At 37.7% G+C, this 22,072-nt stretch overlaps 2 protein-coding genes across 2 annotated transcripts; one reads left to right on the top strand and one right to left on the bottom strand.

The window, feature by feature from the left end:
• Positions 1 to 5,739: 5,739 nt before the first annotated feature.
• On the bottom strand, positions 5,740 to 18,648 carry LOC140818589 (zinc finger CCCH domain-containing protein 11-like). The gene is made up of 8 exons (XM_073178599.1): positions 18,243 to 18,648; positions 18,028 to 18,112; positions 17,676 to 17,816; positions 17,460 to 17,560; positions 6,874 to 7,062; positions 6,598 to 6,728; positions 6,413 to 6,512; positions 5,740 to 6,222 (listed from the first exon to the last, which is right to left on the bottom strand). Exons 1-8 carry the CDS (start codon positions 18,411 to 18,413, stop codon positions 6,013 to 6,015), a joined length of 1,128 nt encoding a protein of 375 aa, XP_073034700.1. The 5' UTR covers positions 18,414 to 18,648; the 3' UTR covers positions 5,740 to 6,012.
• A 1,770-nt stretch (positions 18,649 to 20,418) lies between these two features.
• Positions 20,419 to 21,135, top strand: LOC140817901 (uncharacterized). Its single transcript, XM_073177695.1, has one exon. The coding sequence runs from the start codon at positions 20,419 to 20,421 to the stop codon at positions 21,133 to 21,135; it is 717 nt and encodes a 238-aa protein (XP_073033796.1).
• The last annotated feature ends 937 nt before the right edge of the window (positions 21,136 to 22,072 follow it).

Genomic DNA, 22,072 nt, shown 5'->3' with positions numbered 1-22,072 from the left:
AGTTATAATGCACGGTAAAGGAAAGTACCTATCTGGCTCGAATAAGAACTGCTCCATCCCAGGCGGTTGGACTAGAACAGATCTCCGCTGGAAGTCGATCAAAACTCTGTTTCGTAATAGCCAGTCCATCCCCAGAATGATGTCAAACTCTGGCATCGGCAGTATGATCAGATCCGCATAAACAAGATTGCCATGAAGCTCGAGGTCTATGTCTCAGATCACGTTGGTAGATGCCATCTCCTCACCAGAAGGCAATACTACTGAATAGGCTATATCTAGCCCAATGGTCTTGACCTTGAGAAAATTAGCAAAGGTCTCCGAAATGAATGAATGAGTAGCCCCTGAATCTATCAAGGCTTTCGTAGGTGAACCCGCTATAAAAATTCTTCCTGAAAGGTTGGAACATCAAGATGAACCCAATAATTACTAGAACTAACTTTTAGACATCCAAAGGTCAAAGTTCTTCTAACCTAATTCCCGAAAGTATCACTGATTAGAGCATGCAATCCTATCGCAATTTTTACTTTCAAAATCTCGACACAAAACATAAATTCCCAAAACAATGAATTTCGAATACAAACTTAAAGATTTAAGATACCTATCATGACCATGGTGTCTGGGTTCGTCTCTGTCGCATGGAGAGCAAAGACTCTGCCTTGGGTAGGCAGGCTCCCATGAGGGCATTGCTGCAGCAAGTGGTTTGGACTACCACACTTGTAACACTTCCCGGAACCATACATACAAGCTCCAGCATGGCGGCGTGTGCACTTAGGACAGACTGAGTGCTCAAAAGTCCTCGAGGCTGCGCGTCCCCGTTGCTGCTGTGGTCCTCTGTTTCTGGGTAGGCCGTGGAAAGGCCTCTTATTCTGGGGCTACTGCTGAGGAGGAGGGCGGTGTGGCACTGGGAATGGTCGATTGCCCTGGTGATCCCTCTCAATGTCAATCTGATCTTGCTCTGCGGCAAGAGCTCTGGAAACAGCGACTTCAAAGGTAGTAGGGCCAGCCACCCTAACATCGCTGCGCAAGATCGGCCGTAAACCATCTAGAAAGTGCCTCAGCTTGGCACTGGCATCGTTCGCAATCAGGGGCACAAATGGCAACCCGTCTCAAACTTACGGATGAACTCCGTAACGGTCAAGTCTCCCTGCCTCAGGGTCTTGAACTCCCTAGTCAACCTGGCACGCACCTCGTCAGTAAAATATTTGGAGTAAAATACCTCCGTGAAGCACGTCCAGCTCAGAGTATCCAAGTTCAAAGCTACTGATGCTCCTTCCCACCATAGTCGTCCGTCTCCTCCAAATAGATATGTAGCACAACGAACTCTGTCTGCATCCCCAAGCTCCATAAACTCAAAGATAACCTCGAGGTACTTGATCCAGCCCTCGGCAATCATAGGATCGGAAGTCCCTGAGAACTCCTTCGGCTTCATCTTCATGAAGCGCTCATAGGTAGCCTCGGGCCCTGTAGGCCTGGCTGCCACAGCATTGTTCCCCGCAAACTGTGCAAAGAACTGAGTCATCCCCGCTAGCATCTGGGCATTCATGTCCTGTGGATGTGGAGGTGGTAAGTCTCTCTCCTGCCTCTGATTCTCACTGTCCTCCTGGTGAGGCTCATCATCTCTCGTGCGCTCAAGAACGCGTCTAGGAGGCATACCGTTCCATACATAACCCATACGTAACTAACATGCATAATCTCTATGATTTCTTTAAATTTAAATAAATACTGCGTAATCGAAATCTGAACGTAAAATATTTCATGAAAACATGCAGTTAAAATATTTCATGCTGTAAACAAAATGCGTAAACGTAAAACTTACAGACCAAAGATGTGACTTCATGAGCTCCTCGAGGTCAGTAGTAGCACAACCCTTTACAAGAACATAGGCTCTGATACCAACTATAGAGGCCCGAAATTCGTACTTGAAAATTTGCGGAATAATTTAAAATTTTCTCTTTAAATAATAAAATGTCTCATTCATAAAATATACTGATAAAAAGATTGAATGTTTAAAGTAGCAGCGGAAGTAAATAATGTTTTCAAAATAACAACTTAAAATAATTCAACAAAATAAAACTGAGTTTGGAATAAAAATAATCAGTTTTGAAAATGAGGTCCTCAGGTTCCTACTACTGCCGACCCAAGATGGCTCACTGGTCCCCGCCCTCAGTCCCGACCTCCTCAGTACCTACAACAATCAAGTCTAGTGAGTGCATACATCATAGATAACAAGTAAATATATCATAAAATTTCATGCCATGTAAAGATTTCATATCGTAAAGCGTAACGTGAAAATCGTGTCATGAATAATTATAAATACGTGCATAACTGAACTGACAATCGTAAGTGAAAGGTTTTTTCGATAGAGCCCTGTCATGAAATAGCATATAATAATTTTCTGTTGAGAATATGTTCTACGCAAGTGGCCCATAACATGAACTGAATCGTCTGATCAAATTAAACCATAGTATACTGGGCGTTAGAGATCATCACAGCCCTTGGACTGGATATCTGTACCCATACATGAACATGAACTGAACCGATCAGTGGTCACCGGGTAAAGTAACAATCCCATGATAAGCTGCAATCCCACGAGTGTGAAGTGGCCACAAGCAATATCGCATATATCTCCAAAAATAAACTTTTATATTTTTATGCACGTAATATAATTAAAAATCTTGTAGTATTTTACCGAATGGTTTGGATCGTTCCCAGGCTCACTGCGACCTAATTCTAACATGAAAAATATGCAACTAAACTTATCTTGACTAACACTTCAAAATCGACCCAAAAACTAGACAATTACGCCAAACTAACATAGTATTCAACCATGGCTTCGTACCAACCCGAACCAACATCAAACCATTGTTTAGCCATGGTTAAAATACTCTTAAAATACTGGAACACATAACCATAGGGCTGTAATATACAAAAATTGCGCAATGGAGGCCAAAATCATGAAACGATCTTTCGAGAGTCACTTTGGCACATTGCACCGTAAATTCTCGTTCGACCTCTAAATTAACCGCATCAGGAACGGCCAAAAACATGAACTTCCTAACTCAATGAGGTATTGTCCAGTACAAGGCCATAGGCTAAAAGCCAACCGAGAACTCAAACGAGCCTCTGAACCGAAACACCAACCTACTGTACAGAAAATTACAGCAGCAGTGCTTGCGCTTGCATGCGTTCTTTGCGAAGCTAATGGCCATTGGGGCTTGAACCACCGACCAGAGCCTCTTACCAACATCCTAAGGTGTGGCTTGAACCATGGCTAAGGGCCCTAGGCCAGCCACAATCCAAGCAACACCAAGAACGACCCGAAACTCCCACCCGAGAAGTGACGCTGCGCGTGTGGGGAGGATTGCTTCACTTGCTGTCATGGACCATTCCAGTGGCCATTTGATTGACCATGGCCTGGGTTAGACATCATGAGGTATTGTATGAACCATGGCTAAGGGCAAAAAAGGCAACCAAGATCCACACAAACACCATCTACTCGAAACTCACACATGCAGAAAATAAAAAGGGATCGAAGGGGGCTTGTCTTGTTTTGTTTTGAAAAACCGATGCAACCATGGACCAAGCCTTGAAAGGCCGACTTGGTCACGTCTTAGACAAGCTACGGACAGGTTCTAACCATGAATACAGCCCCTAGGGCAGCCAAGATCAGAATCTCCGCCTTAGACCATACACATGCAAATTCGAGACACAAAGTGACATGCTTTGGGAGTTGCTGTAAAAAATCTATCTCCAGCGTATAGGGGATGGAACCAACGTTCTTACATGACCCTATCATGTCCTAGTACATGTCTAGATGCAGCCTCGAGCCCCTGGAATCGAGCCAACCACATGTACTCGCCAAAGACAACAAGATCGTGAAGCATGAAATCTGCCGAGAAAAAAAATCTGTGCATTCATCGAAAATTATTGCTGCCTTGTTTCGGTTTTTATGATTAAAAATCATGCACATGTGATGTTTTAAAATAATACTATGACTTGATTGAGGAGTAAATAAAAACATATACATGCCTGGATTTGTTTTGAAAGAAAATAAGCGAAACGACGACGCGGCGTGGAGGAGACGGAGTGCTCTTCTTTTCTCACTTTTTCTCTCTTATTTTTCCTTGCTTTTCTCACGTTTTTCTACTGAAGTTTGCTCTCAAACTTTCGGTGGAAAAGGTGAGGGGAAAGTCTAGGGAAATTGAAGGAAAAGTTGCAAGATTAAAGGGAGAAATGAATCTTGTTATCTTTTGAGTTTGGGAGATAAGGAAACAATAATGATATCAAGGGATTTGAAGGATAATTAAGGGGTGCACTTGGTCAATTTCTACTCTAGTAACAAGGGAGAAAATTGCTTAATTATTTAATTGTTGGTGATTTAAAAGTGGGGAAAAATTATCTACCAAAAGAAGATTATGGAAATGAATCAAATGAATGAGTTGTCAAATATTTTTAAGTCTAGAATAGTGATGGCCGAATTTTCAAATAAAAATGAGGTTAGGGAATTGCTTAATTGATAATTAATGAGGATTTAAAATTGAAGGAATTATTTATCAAGAAAGGGATAAGGAAAAGAATCAAAAGAAATGGTGAGTTGTAAATTCCAAAACGAATCTTCCAAGGTGGCCGAAATTTTTCAAATAAATAGGGATGAAATATTGATAGATAAACATGGTAAAAATATTGTTTAAATGATAATTAGAGGTGAATAAAATTTTAGGGAATTATCTACTATGAATGGATAGGGAAAAATATCAAAGTTTGAGAGTTGACAAATAAAATTTTAATCCTAAGGGAAGTGGCCGAAAATTATAATAAAATGAAGGGGAAAACATTTCTTAATTATTGAATTTTAAATCTTTAGTGTTTTATCTACCCATTAAATATTTTAGTGAATTAATAAATTAATTAATGAACTTTAAGGGACTTATTTACTACTTATCTCAAATTATTTAAATAATTCCTTAAACATATTTTTACAATAAATTAACTTATTATTTATCTTAAATAAATTTTGGGAATGTTTTCTTAACATTAAATTTTATCTCAAACTCCAACTCCAGTCCGACCTCACTTAATTAACTAAGAAGATAACAACTAAACTACTGCATAAAATAATTAAATTTAAAGAAAAGAATTTAAATCCTCATGAAATAAAAAAAAACATTTTAAATTTAAATACTAGAAATTATGCATTATTTATACGTAGTCCGATTTACGGGTTCTACACTAATAATTTATATATAAATCACAACCTGCAGCATAATTACGAGAATGCTATTGGACCTTATTTTGGTAAGGCTTTAGCCAGGCCCATTAAGAAAACATTGACCACAACGGGTGGGCTCACCTTAAAATTTGGTAATTTAATTCAACAAAGAGAATTTTATTTGACGTCTTTTTGGAATGTTGCTTGGAGATTAATCTTCAAAATTCACGTTATATATAAAGAGATATAGTTTAATAATTTTATACAAAAATATAAAACAATATTAAGAGGTTTAATATAATTTTTTTTTTACTTGAAAATTATCCCCACGACCATCATTAGATACTTCGCTTTGTGTGTATCAATACTATATATTAAGATGACCCCTCCCTTATTAGCATGATTGAATTACACCAAAATAATTACTATTATAAAAAAATATTTAGTAGACTGTATGAGGACACTGGTAGTACTTGTGCTTTAGTTGGAACTTATCACGTGGGGAATGCAATTAGCCTGAATGCCAAGGATTGAACAGCAAAAGTAAAGAGAAAACAATCGAATTCACAATCAGAAAGAGTTTGTGATAAGGAACTCAGCTCAAACCAGGACCAAAACGAGACTACTCACAGTTGGCAAGATAATCGACCTGACAAAACTTGCTATCGACGCCCCGGAGAAAAAAAGACCTCAGTTCTTTAACAAAAGGACCTGAATTCAGCTGCTTGCCGTGAATGAGCACTATTTAGGACTTGAGTCGAGTGAAAAATGTGATTTTAGATGGTGTTCTGCTGAGTTCAGGATCAAGCATTGTCAAATGGTTCCCTGATTTGTAATGCTGTTCTCGAAAGACTAGCTTCCAGTTCCATTAGTTCATTCATGTCAAGATCATCATCATCTTCGTCGTTGTCGTCATTATTACCATTATCATTGTCATGTCCAGGATTATCTTTTGAGTCACGTGTAGTTGAAGTGGAAGAACTAGGCCCATCCATGGCTTGATCATTGTTGACCTGAACAAAAAAAGCAGAGATGACTTCATTTATTTACAAACAGTATTCGTCATTCAAGCTTGGATGTTAGTCAATGGTCACAAAATGACTTCATTTATTTAAATCGAAAATCCATGAATTGCAAAAATAAGATCAGGAAATTTGGCCACACTCAAACAAACGAAACCAGAACAAAGCATAGGAAAGATACGTTTTGCTCCGGATCTGGTTCTTCTTCTCGCTGGTATTTGTCATAAGCCTCAGCATCATCAACAAACAAGCTAGAATCGGAGAGAAAAAGCTCGCGACCACTGTGACACAAGGTAGAAAATATTGATTAAATACTACACCTACGGGAAAATAAAAAGATCCAAGCATTCAATCAAGAAGACTTACCTCATGCGGTCATTCTTAGCTCTCTCTGCCCTCTGTGCAGCCAGACCAGCTTCTCTCTCCTCCATATTTTTTTGCTTCCATTGCATGAATAATTCTGGGGTCATAGGTGTTGTAGTAGACACCTTCGCTCGCTGCCAACCGAGTATCATACCATATAGCATAGAGTTAAATAGTTTGAGTGAGTGAGGAAGCTAAGGAACTGACGGAAGTACAAAACATGTATATGACATAAAATTGCTGATGAAAACAAAACTTGTTACTGCGCCATTAGATTACCTGGTTTTCTATCTCCTCCTCTATTGTTAGTTTATCAGCTTCCTCTTCTAAAAGAGCTTTCATCTGAGACTTCAAAACATATCCAGGAGGAAGTGCATGTCTGTAATGGCATTCTTTACCTCCATTTGGGCAAACCCAAAACCAACCATACTGCTTTTTCTCCACTGCTTCCAAAAAGTGTTTACATACCTACAAAGAATGAGAAGAAAAGGCATGATAGCATTTGTTATTTAAAGTTGTAAACAAAGAAACAAATGAACAAAGCATGGCAAAAAAAGAAAACGAAAACAGATTTCAGAATGAAGCATGTTTTATACTAAACCAAGTATGCATTAGCCTTCTTTCACCAAACTAGTAAACATTTTTTAATTTCATTCCAGTAATAAAATAAATTGAACAACTTATGGAAACCAGACCATTTTTCATAACCAAAATGTCCATTCACAGGATGAGTCGAAAAAATCCACTCTGTTTTCTGCATCTTCAACACAGCCTTCATTATTTAACAAATTTCTTTATCGGGATGATATTCATGTTAGAGTAGATGCCCTGCAAGCCAACGGTTGGCTAGGGATTTTATTGACTCAGTTTAAATAAACAATCTTTATTTTAATATAATTTAACTTTTAATGGTTTTGTTATGCTTTATCTGTATATCCATGCAATCAGCATAGATAAAGTCTTTGATTATGCTTTAACACAAATGAATCGTAATTCGATGTTGAAACTCATTTGTAAACTCTGCATATTCTAAATTCGTTCCTAGTCAATTCAGTCACCTAAAACATGGATAAAGGTCTCTTGAGCTCGAGACTAGCATCTGTGATGTTGTGTAGTGCGATTCTTGGTAAGGGCATAGAGATGTCCAAACATGCAGATGGGTAGTCATATGATGATTATACAGAACAACCCTCCACCGGACTTTCCAAGTGGTTATCATTCATCGAGAGGATAAGTCCGTGGCTATGATTGTACACCATTAGTCCTATATGCTAGGGCTGTGCTTTGACTCGTTTATCGACTCCAGAAGAGTCATCAGGTGGCGAGGTTGGGTATAGTTGCGACACATATAGGAGCCAGTGAATTGTAGTCGGGGATTCACCGCTCACTTACGGGTGTGGATATCCTGTGTGATCTGATGAAATAATAGTGCATGGGATCTCTGGCCAGAGTATGAGATGTACGTTAGAGAAAGAATTCTCAAATAATACACGCGATGCCACTATTATAGTTATCACATAGTTATCGAATTAATATGCAACCCTCGATTAACCAATGATTGTAGATTCGGTCGGGATATATGAGATGAAAGGACCGTACTGTACGTTAATCATAATCGACTGGTTCTTGCAGGCACTATCAATGATACCTAGGGGATCATGGGCGATGCTACTAGACGCTTTTAACATGATCCGATGGGTGCAATCAGAAATGAGTTCTGACATTCTTGATCAAGGTGTTGATGAAAAAAATGGGGCTAACTAGGATAAGCCCGAATAAAGGATTATGTCCTGAATCACAAAGAGTTGTGAACCCACGGCTGGCTGTATCCCAGAAACTATTGAGGGTCACACAAGCACTGGATCGTTTGTTCCCGTTGAGAAAATAAATTCAAGGAGTTGAATTTATATTATGATATAGTAAATCCAAGGAGTTGAATTTATGATAATTAAATTTTGAGAAAATAAATTCAAAGAGTTGAATTTATGATATAGTAAATTAAAGAAGTTGAATTTATGAAATTTGGATAGAATAAATTCAAGGAGTTGAATTTATAAAATTTGATAATTTAATTTATTAAACTCAAAAGTTGGTTTATTAAATATTAAATTTTGGAGGTAATAAATTCAAAGAGTAGAATTTATAATTTAAATATTAAATTCAAATGTTGAATTTATAATAGATTTAAATTAAATATAATGGGTGTATGTATTATAGGCTTGTAGGGGTACAAGACCAACATACAAATTATTAATGTTCTTAATTGGACTTTAAAAGATTAATTAATTAATTAAACTAGTTGGATTTAATTAATGGGCCCTAAGCTTATATATATGTGTATTAGGTTTAGGGTTAATTAATAAAACACTCATAATTTTTGAAAAAATAACTAGCCTCCACTACTATCTCAAAATGTGATTCACGAGAAACCCACCAAAAATTCCTCCAAATTTTTGGCCATTTTTTTCAAGAAAAAGAGATTTGAGTTCTCTCTCAAATTTTTTATCTCAACGTAAAACTTCTTTCAAATATTCTAGTGCTATTTGAAAGAGAAACAAATCTTCTAGTCGTGGACCTAATTAGAAGGATTGAAGGAAAGAGTTTTTGAAGATCGTTCGTAGGGATTCATCAAGAGCTATATCCGCCTATACCGAATTAGTTGGACAAGTGATTTAATTCACTAAATGTATAATTCAACACCCTATGAATGTTTGATTTTAAAACCATACGAGTGCCCAAATATATATCTTGAATGTCAAGATCTAAAATTTTTAAAACTTCCGCTGCATTTGGGCACGAGAAAACCGGGATCCAGCAGTGGTATCGAGCCACGGTTTTTCTAAATCGTATGGTTTTGATATTAAATAATTTATTTCTAACCACACAAGAAAAATTTTCAGAAAATTGTAGCACCATTAAAAAGTTTATTTTTCCAGAAATAAAAAAAATTAAAAAATCGGGACTGCCCGGAACTGTTCCGGGCAGTGCACTGTGCGCGCCTGCGTCACAGAGCGTCCGCACGTTGCGCGCACGGCGTGAAGCCGCACCGCGCCTGCGCGCACAGTGTCCTTGCGGCTGCCTGAAACGTTCGGGCAGCGGGGGCGGCTGCCTTGTCTCGAGAAGTGTGCTGGATGATGGGTATGAATTGTTTGGGCCTACGGTGCAATTTTCTGATTTTTTAAATTTTTGGGTAAATTTGATATTTTTGAAAATTGGTTCAATTTTTCTTTTTAAAAACTAATTTTTAGAAAATTAATGATTTTCTTGTGAAATAAATAATTAGAATATGATTGTAATTATTTATAGTAAAAATGAGTTTTACAAGAAATCAATTATTATTGATTTAATTGGAAATTAAATAAAGGGGCTTATTTAATATATTAAATTTTTTAATAATTGTGGTTGTCAGTGATAAATTTTTAGATATATGATTGTTCAGTTAATTAAATTTGTTTAATTAATTGATGTTAATATTTAATATTAAATGCATGAAAGATGATCGAGAGCCTTGACCAATGTGTTAGGTGTATGTTAGGATAATTTACTCTTTTGTTCATTTTGTTAATATTTGATATTATTAAAGTGGGCCTGGTTTATGGTCTGTTCCCACCCCATGAGATGTATCCTTTATGTGTCATGGCTATTTAAATGTAATTATTAGAATAGTGGGATATCAAGACTGGAAGATGGTGGGCCCGATGATCAAGATGAAGACATGTAAAATATTGAAAGCTCTTGTAATTGTTGCATTTGCATCCCTGCATTCACATAGGTTTTGGACCTGGATCCATGTTTGGCTCACATGGATCTAATAGTGTTGGCAATCGATCATCCTTGTTTATTGTTGAATGTCATATTATGATATATGCGATATATAGTAGTATGCATGTATGTATATTATTAAATAATATAGTTGCATGAATCCGGCAAACATACAAACTCGTGGCACGCGATTTTAAATTAAAATGATCAGACAATTTAAAATTAAAATCCCTCATTTTGAATATGATTCAAAATTTATATCAAACCGGAAAAGTAAAAATTAAAAGAGTTTAATTTTTCATTGTCATCCATCAACCGTGGTTGCATGTTGATCGCTACCCACGGACAGTGTCTGGCTCATATTATTAGGGAGGCCTGGACGCCGGAAAGCTGTGACTTCCACCGGACATATGATGTGAATTGAATGGAACTCCCATGACTTCGGCTCGTATTATTGGGGGAACTCATGGCGACCGTCTACTACAATTCAATATTGATGGGTCGGTTTGACACGCGAAAATAAACGGCGTCATATTATTGGGTCTTTATTAAACGTGGAGCAAAACACGCGGAGGTTGCATAGGGATGCAATTAGATTCTACCTTTTAGAAATTATAATTGGCTGATATTATTCAGGATTATAATTGGCTAATTGGACTCTACGTGCCCACTAAGGAAATAAGATTTCCTTTTTTCAGCAGAGGGTGGTGGAAATGTCAAAATAGTGGGAGAGAGATTTATAAAATAAAATCCATATTTTATATCTTAAAATTATTTTAAAATAATCGGCAACCATTATATTGTTTCCGTATCAGTATATTTTCGATTTCGTCACGTAATCCAATTTTATTATTAACAAACTAATTGAATCTAATTTTCAAGACAGGCTGGGAAAATTGTTCTAAATTCGGAGAAAATAATATACAAACTAATGTCAGTCCGGCTGAACTGACAAAGTATGCAAGAGGGTAGAACCATAGTATGCAAGCTAAAGTGTGATATGCTCGCTTCTATGTCAAATGAACTGTAGGGACAGTTTGAGGAAATTTTGAATACTGCTGACATTCGAATGCACGTGCAAGAGTTCCATGGTGCATGAAACTCCTACGATGATGCACACTACTTTCAAGGAGCTCATGACTACACACATGCAAGATGGGGCTCTAGCCCATGAGCATGGTGTACATATGACTGTGGTTATTGAGAATGTGGTGGGCCTGAAATATGTGATTCCTAACGAGTTAATTGATAACATAAATTTGTTGTCTTTCTATCTCTCATTTGACGGGGTTATGGTGAACTTCAAGTTTAATTAGATATTTGATAGCCTTGAAGAGCTAGTCAATATGCTTATGACTTATGAAATCACAATAAAATTAGAAAAATTGTTGTTTTTATAATGGGTCTTTCGTCGGACGAAAAATGACCCACGAGGTAAGGGAAAGAAATGTTCCGCCCCTCACAAGAAAAACAATCCCAATAAGAGGCAAACTCTGAAATACACTTAAAAGGCCTACAAAGCCCGATAAGTTAGAACATATTTATTTCACTGCAAGAAGTCCGAACATAAGAAATTATGTGCCAGAAATGTTCCGGAAATGATAAGTTAATGTCCAAGTAAACATGATTTCAACAACAAACAAAAGAAAGTTAGATGATCCAAATCCCACACAAATATGGCACGCTAGACTACGTCACATTTCCTAAAGAAGGATGCACAAACTAGTGGGAGAAGGCATGTTTGACTTGTCAAACATAAATTATCTACTTGTGAGTTCTGTCTAAAAGGAAAAATGACCAAGACTCCATTCGATGGAAACGTGAAACGTGTGCATGGTCTATTGGATTTGATCCACACAGACATTTGTGGCCTGCTAAGTGTTAGCACAAAATATGGGCAATCCTACTTCATTATCTTTACTGATGACCATTCGAGGTATGGGTATGTTTATTAGATAAAACACAAATCTGAAGCATTTGAAAGGTTCAAAGAATTCAGATCTGAAGTAGAAAAACAGCTAGAAAGGAGTATTAAGACACTTCAATTTGATCGAGATGGTAAATACTTAAGTGCTGAATTTTTGGGTTATCTAAAAGAGAATGAGATTCTATCACAGTGAACTCCACCAGCAACACCACAATTGAATGGTGTTTCTGAACGTCGTAATCAAACCTTGTTGGACATGGTTCGATCTATGATGGGATTTACTGAATTGCCTACATCGTTTTGGGGCTTTGCACTTGAAACTGTTGCACTGTTGTTGAATAATGTCCATGCTAAAGCAGTGGATAAAACACCATATGAGATATGGATGGGAAAAACTCCCAAATATTCTTACGAGAGAATATGGGGATGCCCTGCTTACGTGAAGCAGACAGTAGGAGACAAATTGGATAGTAGATCCACTTTGTGCTACTTTGTAGGATATCCAAAGAATTTTGTTGGGTATTATTTCGATCGCCCCAATAAAGCAAAAGTGTTTGTTTCAAGAAATACCACCTTTTTGGAAAAGAATTTCTATTAGATAGAAAAGGCAAGATGATAAAACTTGTAGAAATTCAAGATACTCCCTCAACTTTAGAAGTTTAACCCATTTCCCAAGAACCAGTAGTTGAAGTACAAGCTCCTAGGAGGTCTGATAGGGTTATTGGACCACCTGCAAGACATACGCTTCTTCATGAACAAAGCCACGATGAGCATTGTGTTGGATGTGATCCAATGAATTTCAAAGAAGCAATATCTGATACTGATTCAACCAAATGGCTTGAAGCCATGCAGTCAGAAATGGACTCTATGTATTCAAACCAAGTCTCGACATTGATGGATCAACCTGAGGGAATCGTTCCTATAGGGTGCAAATGGATCTACAAAAAGAAATCTTGGAGCGAATGGGAAGGTAGTGACCTTCAAAGCAAGGCTGGTTGCAAAAGATTATACTCAAAGGTAAGGAGTTGACTATGAGGAAACTTTCTCACCAGTTGCTAGGTTTAAGTCCATTAGAATACTACTAGCCATAGTATCATGGTATGACTATGAGATATGGCAAATGGATGTAAGCATTCCTCAATTGAGACATCAAAAAGGAAATTTATATGTCTCAACTTGAGGGATACACATCTGTAAGAAGTGAGCATAAGGTATGCAAACTTCAGAGATCGATATATGATCTCAAGTAGGAGTCAAGGAGTTGGAACCTCAGATTTTATAGCACTATCAAAGAGTTTGGTTTTGCTAAGAATCCTGAGGAACCATGTGTGTACAAGAAAGTTAGTGGAAGTGCAGTGACATTCCTGGTACTTTATGTTGATGATATCCTGCTCATTGAGAATGATGTAGGATTATTGCAATCATTTAAAGTATGGTTAACAAGTAAATTCTCCATGAAAGACATGGGTGAAGCATCCTATGTATTGGGAATACAAATCTATAGAGATAGATCAAAAGGATGGTGGGGCTCACCCAAGCAATTTATATCGATACCATTCTAAATAGATTCCAAGAAAGGTTACTTACCAATGTGTCATGGTTACTCTATCTAATGCAATGTGCCCCAAGACTGATGAAGAGATAGAGATGATGACACGTATCCATATGCGTCAGCTATTGGTGGTATCATGTATGGTATGATATCGACACGTCTTGATGTTGCTTACGCTCTGAGTGTTACAAGGAAATATCAGGCGAACCATGGTCCAATGCATTGGAAGGCCGTGAAAGAAATTCTTATGTACTTGAGAAGGACTAAGAACTTGTTCATGGTCTATGGGGGTGGAGAATTGAAATTGGAAGGCTACACGAATTCTAGTTTCCAATGTGACGTAGATGATTCGAAATCGACTTTTGGTTTTGTATTCATGCTATATGGTGCGGATGTCTCTTGGAAAGGTTCCAAGCAAGACACCGTTGCGGATTTCACCACTGAAGCTGAATAAATTGTTGAATCTGATGCAGCCAAAGAAGCAGTTTGGATGAGGAATTTTGTCCAAGTGTTGGGCGTTATTCCTAATGGAGTTGATCCAATCCCGTCGTACTGCGACAACACTGGTACCATTGCGCAAACAAAGGAACCAAGGTCTCATTAGCGATCCAAACATGTACTGAGGAAGTTCCACATCATACGGGAGATTGTGGGAAGAAGAGACATATCAGTCGAAAGAGTCCCCTCTGCAGATAATGTTGCTAATCCACTTACATAACCCTTGCCAGGACCATTGTTTCAGAAGCATCGCGAAGCAATGTGATTAAAGTTAATGGTAGTTGGCTCTAGGGCAAGTGGGAGATTGTTAGAGTAGATGCCCTGCAAGCCAACGGTTGGCTAGGGATTTTATTGACTCAGTTTAAATAAACAATCTTTATTTTAATATAATTTAACTTTTAATGGTTTTGTTATGCTTTATCTGTATATCCATGCAATCAGCATAGATAAAGTCTTTGATTATGCTTTAACACAAATGAATCGTAATTCGATGTTGAAACTCATTTGTAAACTCTGCATATTCTAAATTCGTTCCTAGTCAATTCAGCCACCTAAAACATGGATAAAGGTCTCTTGAGCTCGAGACTAGCATCTGTGATGTTGTGTAGTGCGTTTCTTGGTAAGGGCATAGAGATGTCCAAACATGCAGATGGGTAGTCATATGATGATTATACAGAACAACCCTCCACCGGACTTTCCAAGTGGTTATCATTCATCGAGAGGATAAGTCCGTGGCTATGATTGTACACCATTAGTCCTTACGACCCGGGACAACACTGAGGCTCTATATGCTAGGGCTGTGCTTTGACTCGTTTACCGACTCCAGGAGAGTCATCAGGTGGCGAGGTTGGGTATAGTTGCGACACATATGGGAGCCAGTGAATTGTAGTCGGAGATTCACCGCTCACTTACGGGTGTGGATATCCTGTGTGATCTGAAGAAATAATAGTGCATGGAATCTCTGGCCAGAGTATGAGATGTACGTTAGAGAAAGAATTCTCAAATAATACACGCGATGCCACTAGATGCTCTTACCATGATCCAATGGGTGCAATCAGAAATGAGTTCTGACATTCTTGATCAAGGTGTTGATGAAAAGAATGGGGGGCTAACTAAGGTAAGCCCGAATAAAGGATTATGTCCTGAATCACAAAGAGTTGTGAACCACGGCTGGCTGTATCCCTGAACCATTGAGGGTCACACAAGCACTGGATCGTTTGTTCCCGTTGAGAGAATAAATTCAAGGAGTTGAATTTATATTATGATATAGTAAATTCAAGGAGTTGAATTTATAATAATTAAATTTTGAGAAAATAAATTCAAGGAGTTGAATTTATGATATAGTAAATTCAAGAAGTTGAATTTATGAAATTTGGATAGAATAAAATTTGATAATTTAATTTATTAAACTCAAAAGTTGGGTTTATTAAATATTAAATTTTGGAGGTAATAAATTCAAAGAGTTGAATTTATAATTTAAATATTAAATTCAAATGTTGAATTTATAATGGATTTAAATTAAATGTAATTGGGTGTATGTATTATGGGCTTGTAGGAGTACAAGACCAACATACAAATTATTAAGGTTCTTAATTGGACTTCAAAAGATTAATTAATTACTTAAACTAGTTGGACTAGAGTAATTAATTTATTAAGCACATTAAGTGTTTGATTTAATTAATGGACCCTAAGCTTATATATATGTGTATTAGGTTTAGGGTTAATTAATAAAACACTCATAATTTTTGAAAAAATAACTAGCCTCCACTACTATCTCAAAATGTGATTCAAGAGAAACCCACCAAAAATTCCTCCAAATTTTTGGCCATCTTTTTCAAGAAAAAGAGATTTGAGTCATCTCTCAAATTTTTGATCTCAACGTAAAACTTCTTTAAAATATTCTAGGGCTATTTGAAAGAGGAACAAATCTTCTAGTCGTGGACCTAATTAGAAGGATTGAAGGAAAGAGTTTTTGAAGATCGTTCGTAGGGATTCATCAAGAGCTAGATCCGCCTATACCGGATTAGTTGGAGCCAAGTGATTTAATTCACTAAAGGTATAATTCAACACCCTATGAATGTTTGATTTTAAAACCATACGAGTGCCCAAATATATATCTTGAATGTCAAGATCTAAAATTTTTAAAACTTCCGCTGCATTTGTACACGAGAAAACCGGGATCCAACAATTCATCCCAATATTCTGCGGTACCATAGTTGTCAAAGGCGAGCGCCTCTCGCCTTGAGGCGAGAGGCGCCACTAGGCGCGGGCGTTGCACCTCGGGCAATCCCAGGCACAACAATTTACAAAGGCGAGCTCAGGCGCGCGCCTGGGCTCGCCTTGGAAGGGCTCTCGGGCCCGCCTAAGGCACGCCCGAGATTGTGTTTTTTTTTTAATTCAGTAACAGAGACAAATTAAATAACAGAAAATGCAACTTCTCTGTTTTTTTAATATTAACTTAAAATGTAAAAGGCCCAACACAACCCCAAACCCTAGCAGCCCAGTTAACAAATTAAATAACAGAAGGCGACAAGAGCTGTGCAGACTGCAACAGAATTACAGATGCCGACAACGTGACAGCGTGTTACATATTATTATGAACTTATTAATTATTTGTTGTTTTGTGTGACATTGTGACTTAATTATTTCATATTTTAATATTAATATATTATTCTAAGATAAATGTATTTTTTTAAAAAATAAAAAATGTGCGCCTTGCTTCGGTAAGGCAATCGCCTCGCCTCGCCTCGCGCCTTGCGCCTCAGGCTCCAGAGCCCTTGTGAGCCTCGGTGCGCCTTGCGCCCTTGACAACTATGTGCGGTACAATTAGAATTTTAAAGATTGAGCACTCTAATCTTCATGCAACTCTTAAGTTCTCATCCCATATATTTTATACGAAAGACCAAATGATACATGCTTGTTATGACAGTTCATAAAAAAATAGAGAAATGTTTTATCTAGCCATCACTTGAATATTCATGCAAATAATGTCCATAACTAACCCACAGTATGGCATTGATAATAAATTATCATACATGAATCAAAACATCAACCAAAGGGAAATGTAAAAATAGTTTCATGCAAAAATTCATAAAAAGGAAACCAACGGTCCAAACAAACACTTACAATGTCAGTAGGCTTATTTTTGTTGTACTCATTGCTCTTGGACTCGACAACCTTTTCCAACGTCTCTTGATCCCAGTCCTCCATTGTTTCCTTTTCATTTTCTTTTGTAAAAAAGAAAAAGAAACTGATTAAAAAAGATTGAAAATTCAGGTCAGGAACTATTAGAAAATAACAGGACATAATTGAATGCTACAATTAAGACATCAAGACCAAAACCTTGATCGCGCTTATCACTATAAATATCGATCTTCTCGCCTTTCCGCTGCACATTCAAATCATGGGAGAACTTGCATTTGAAACCTTTTGCACATTGTCCTAACTTAAAATGCTCACAAAGTATTGACTTCGGATCCACACCTAAATGCAACACAAGAAATATAAGCAACCCAGGTATCCTCACCACCACAACAAAAGGAAGTACAGAGACACACTCTCATGCACACCATCACCATAGCAAAATTCTTCATATCCTTACAAGTGAATAGATCAAACTAAATTATATCGATACCAAATAAGACAACAGATATGAATAGTGGCAAACAAAAGCAAGTAAAAGGAAGAAAATTACCAACAGGAACTTTAGGTTGTCTGATAGCAACTTTAAGCAACTCGTTAAGCTCTTTCTCCCTCGCCAGCTCCTCCTCTTTCTTCTTCTGTTAATTTTCCAATAAACAATACACATATATAAATTAATCACCGTCCAAAGAAATAACCCATCAAACATTCAACAATACAATATATCCAGATACAAACACAAGTAAAAATTATACATCCTTGCTCGACCTGGGCATTGATCTTGGTAGCATCTGCTTTAGGCTGAACCGATTGTTTGAGAGATTGCACATATTTCTGCACAGACTTAGACTTGTTCTTGTTCTTAAGCCCAAAAGTCTTGTCTTCGACTACCTTCTGCTTCTTTGCCAAATCCGCTTTCGATTGCTGCTTGGGAGGCATTCTTCCCCCTAATTTGGCTCCTTAATTATGATTTCTACCACGATATTTAAAAAAATCGGATTCTTAGACTTAGTGTAAATGGTTGAACGATAAATAATCCGGCGCCTGAGAAACTGGTGCGGCAGATGTGGTGGTGGAGGCGACGGAGGAGGAGGCGTGGCGTCTGTTTTCTGAGGCGAGGGTTCCGTGCGGTGAACTGAAATTATTTGGAGGTGATTGCAACTGAGGGGGAAAATTTGTAAAATATTTTTGGTCTAACTGTTTATTTAAAAAACTAATTTTATTAAAAAATATATTTAAATAAATATTTGATTAAAGTTCAAAAATAAAATATTCTTTGTAGTATCCAAGCCAAAACCCACAATAAAAACCTTTTAAAAAAAGAAAAAAATATTTTAATTTTAATAAATAATATATTTACCATTAATATTTAAAAATATAAATAAAATATTGAATTCATTTCTTCATATGTCAGTTGATTAATCTGTTTTCATTAATTAAAAGTGTTTGGGCTAAAAATAATTAATTACAAACCCAATTTAATTACAAGCTCAATTAAATTATATGGGCCCATGAACTGTAGCAGATTAATTTGTATCGATTCAAACTGATCACAAAAGATCGTGGTAGAGAGGGAAGAAATCCTGGGATGAAAGGCAGAAGGACGTGGATGATGGGGGAGTGCAGAAGAACCCCCAAGCGGTGAGAAGAAAAGGGACAGCGGCAGAAGATTACAGACACACAACTCAACACAGACAAAAATTCTGCAAAAAGCTCTATGCAAAATTTACAATCTTCAAGCAATAGTTTTTCAAGCTTCCAACATATTTCTAGCATTTTACGTCTTCTCATTCTAGATTTCAGCAACAAGTTATTATATTTTTCAAGTTTTGATGAATTCCTACAGTTTTGTAAATTCAAAATTATGTCAGAGGTTTATTTGCATCGATTCAAAATAGTTTTCTTTATTTTGGCATTGCATTTGTTTTAGGAGACTATAACTGAATTTAGAATTCATGTCTCTTGAATATTTAGAAGTTAGATTTTATCATCACACATTAGTGCATTTTCGTACCTTGCACACCCGCAAATCAAATATTGTGCAAACATATTTTTGGCACGCCCAGTGGGACCTCACTATGCCTCCAAGAAGAAAAGAAAACGTGAATCAGGAGGGTGGGGAGTCTATGGCGAATCAAAATGGAACTCAAGCGCCTCAGCCAGAGCAACATGCTGTTGAACTACATGCTAAAGAAGTGGATCTCCATATTCCTACTACGTATGATCAAGTCTCAAACAGGGTGATGGAAGAATTGACTGCTTCAAAGATTGATGAAATCTCACTGGAATTATCTAAGGCGATGGCTGACTGTTTGAAAACCATTTTGTGTAAGCCAAGTCAGTCCCTTCGAGGAGAGCAAAATACCACTGTCAGAGAGGCTGACCAGGGAAGCAACCAAGTTCATGAATACGATCAGGGAGTTGGACACTCAAGGGCCGGCGATCCCCGTCGCCCAGAGTTTACTCTCCCAAATCATCCAGAGAGAAGGTATACACCACCTCACAAGAGAGAAGAAGCCTTAGGGGGAAGATCCCAGCCATATCCACGTGCTCATGGAGTGGGGAGCTCGAAACAACCAGTTACTCAAGTGTACAGCGTGACAAATCCTCTGTACCAACCAGGAGCTTATGATGACATATCGTACATGGATTATCAAGGAGTAGATGGGGGCTTCCCAGTAGGTAATATTGGTTTAAATGCAGGGTTTCAAGCTCGGGGGGCAAATCACTACCATCACTCACTCCCAGCTCGGAACATTCACGTGGTTGATCCATAAATGGTGAAAGAGGCTGTTCAAGAGCTATATGGGCCGACCTTGAGGCAGATAGGCCGCCCAGAATTCCACAAATCCTATCCATAATACATAGACGTGAATAACTCATATCCAAAAGGTTATAGAGTTCATGATTTTAGCCTATTCTGTAGGGAGGACGACCAATCAACATGGAACATATAGCCAGATTCACAATCCAGTGCAGGAAATTAGCCAACTTGGAGAACTTCAACAATCTAAAGTTGCGGCTATTCCCGAATTCCCTCACTGGGACTGCATTTGCTTGGTATGCCTCACTCCCCAGAAATTCAGTGATGAGTTGGCAAGAGATGGAAAGACAATTTCACATCCAATTCTATAGAACAGAGCCAGAAGTGTGTATTGCCGGTTTGTCCAGAGTAACCCAAAAGAAAGGAGAATCTGTGGAGTCTTTTATCGACAGGTTCAAAAAGATGAAGAATAGATGCAAGGTGTTCTTACCAGAGACAGAGTTTGTGAAGATGGCACAAAAAGGGCTGGATTTTGAATTAAGGAAGAAATTCCAGGGAATGGAGTTTTGGGATTTCTTCAAGCTAGCTGCCAAAGTGGCTGAATACGAAGAACTATTGCGGGAAGAGTCGTACAAGAAGAAAACTGCTATGGGGTCTTATTACCAGGAGGTGGAAGATGTGTCATTGGCAGATATTCGATCAGCTGATTCTTGCACAGTTTCCCTGCTAAAAAAGAAGCCAGCAGAACCTGAAAAGAAGAACAGCTCACAACTCCCCAAAGACATGCAGTATACATTTGATGTGTCAAAGACCGATGAAGTTTTCGATTTCTTGGTAAAAGAAAAATTCATCACATTCCCACCTGATCACAGGATGCCACCTACAGAAGAGCTGTAGGGACGAGAGTATTTGTTGGAAACGAAATTCCGGCGTTTGACAAAAGATTGACCAACTGATTCTAGCAACTGAATTGGACTAACTGATCGACGTAACTAAACACGTCATCAATCAACTGATCGCTTCAAAAGTATATTTCATCGTAAACTGATCTTTACTAGCTAATCTCTCAGCTGTACACGTCATCAGTTGAAAGCGACAATCGACATATAGTACAGCCATCTGCAACTGGTAGTGGCTCGCCGCATTTCAGAAATAAACAGTGTACTATTGTCAGGATATATCGACGTGGCAATCAACGGTTAGAATATTCAAATATCTTTAATGTTACCGTTGAGAAGGAAGCCTATAAATAGTCGAAGACAGCAGCTGAAGCAGCATCGCATTCTCAGTTATCTTACTTGTTGTTACGCTGCAAAAATATCCGCTCACACTCAGAAATCAAGCTCACGCTTATCAGTTTTATCAGTAGTATTCTAGACTACGCTCTTGAGCTTTCATAGCACCTGGTAATAGATTGATAGAATTTCTAAATTGTGCTAAGATCAGTTACGATCTGTAAAAGTGTTGTATGCTAAGAGTTTCAGTATTGGCAAAGTGAAAAGTCCAAACTGAAGTGGGTCAGTACACTGATCTGTGTTTGATCAAAGTCTTTTAGTGAAAATCCTATATGCGTGATAGAAGGGGTGACGTAGGAGTTATTCAAGTCTCCGAACATCCAGAAACAAATTGTGTTGTTATTACCTTCAGTTATTATTTTAAGTTAGATACTCTATCTTTCAGTCAGTTAGTTTTCCGCAACTGTTTATTCAGTTTAACTGATTGTTGTTGACCGAAAGAATATTTTAGATTCAGTTTGTAATACAACTGAAATCAGTTTGTCGAAGAATTATTTTAATTGAGCAGTGTTTATTCAAACCCCCCCCCCCCCCCCTTC

Source organism: Primulina eburnea, chromosome 17 (assembly GCF_022965805.1).
Source record: "Primulina eburnea isolate SZY01 chromosome 17, ASM2296580v1, whole genome shotgun sequence".
NCBI lineage: Eukaryota > Viridiplantae > Streptophyta > Magnoliopsida > Lamiales > Gesneriaceae > Primulina > Primulina eburnea.
Note: the sequence above shows the minus strand (reverse complement) of the source record. Positions and strands in the feature narration are given on the sequence as shown.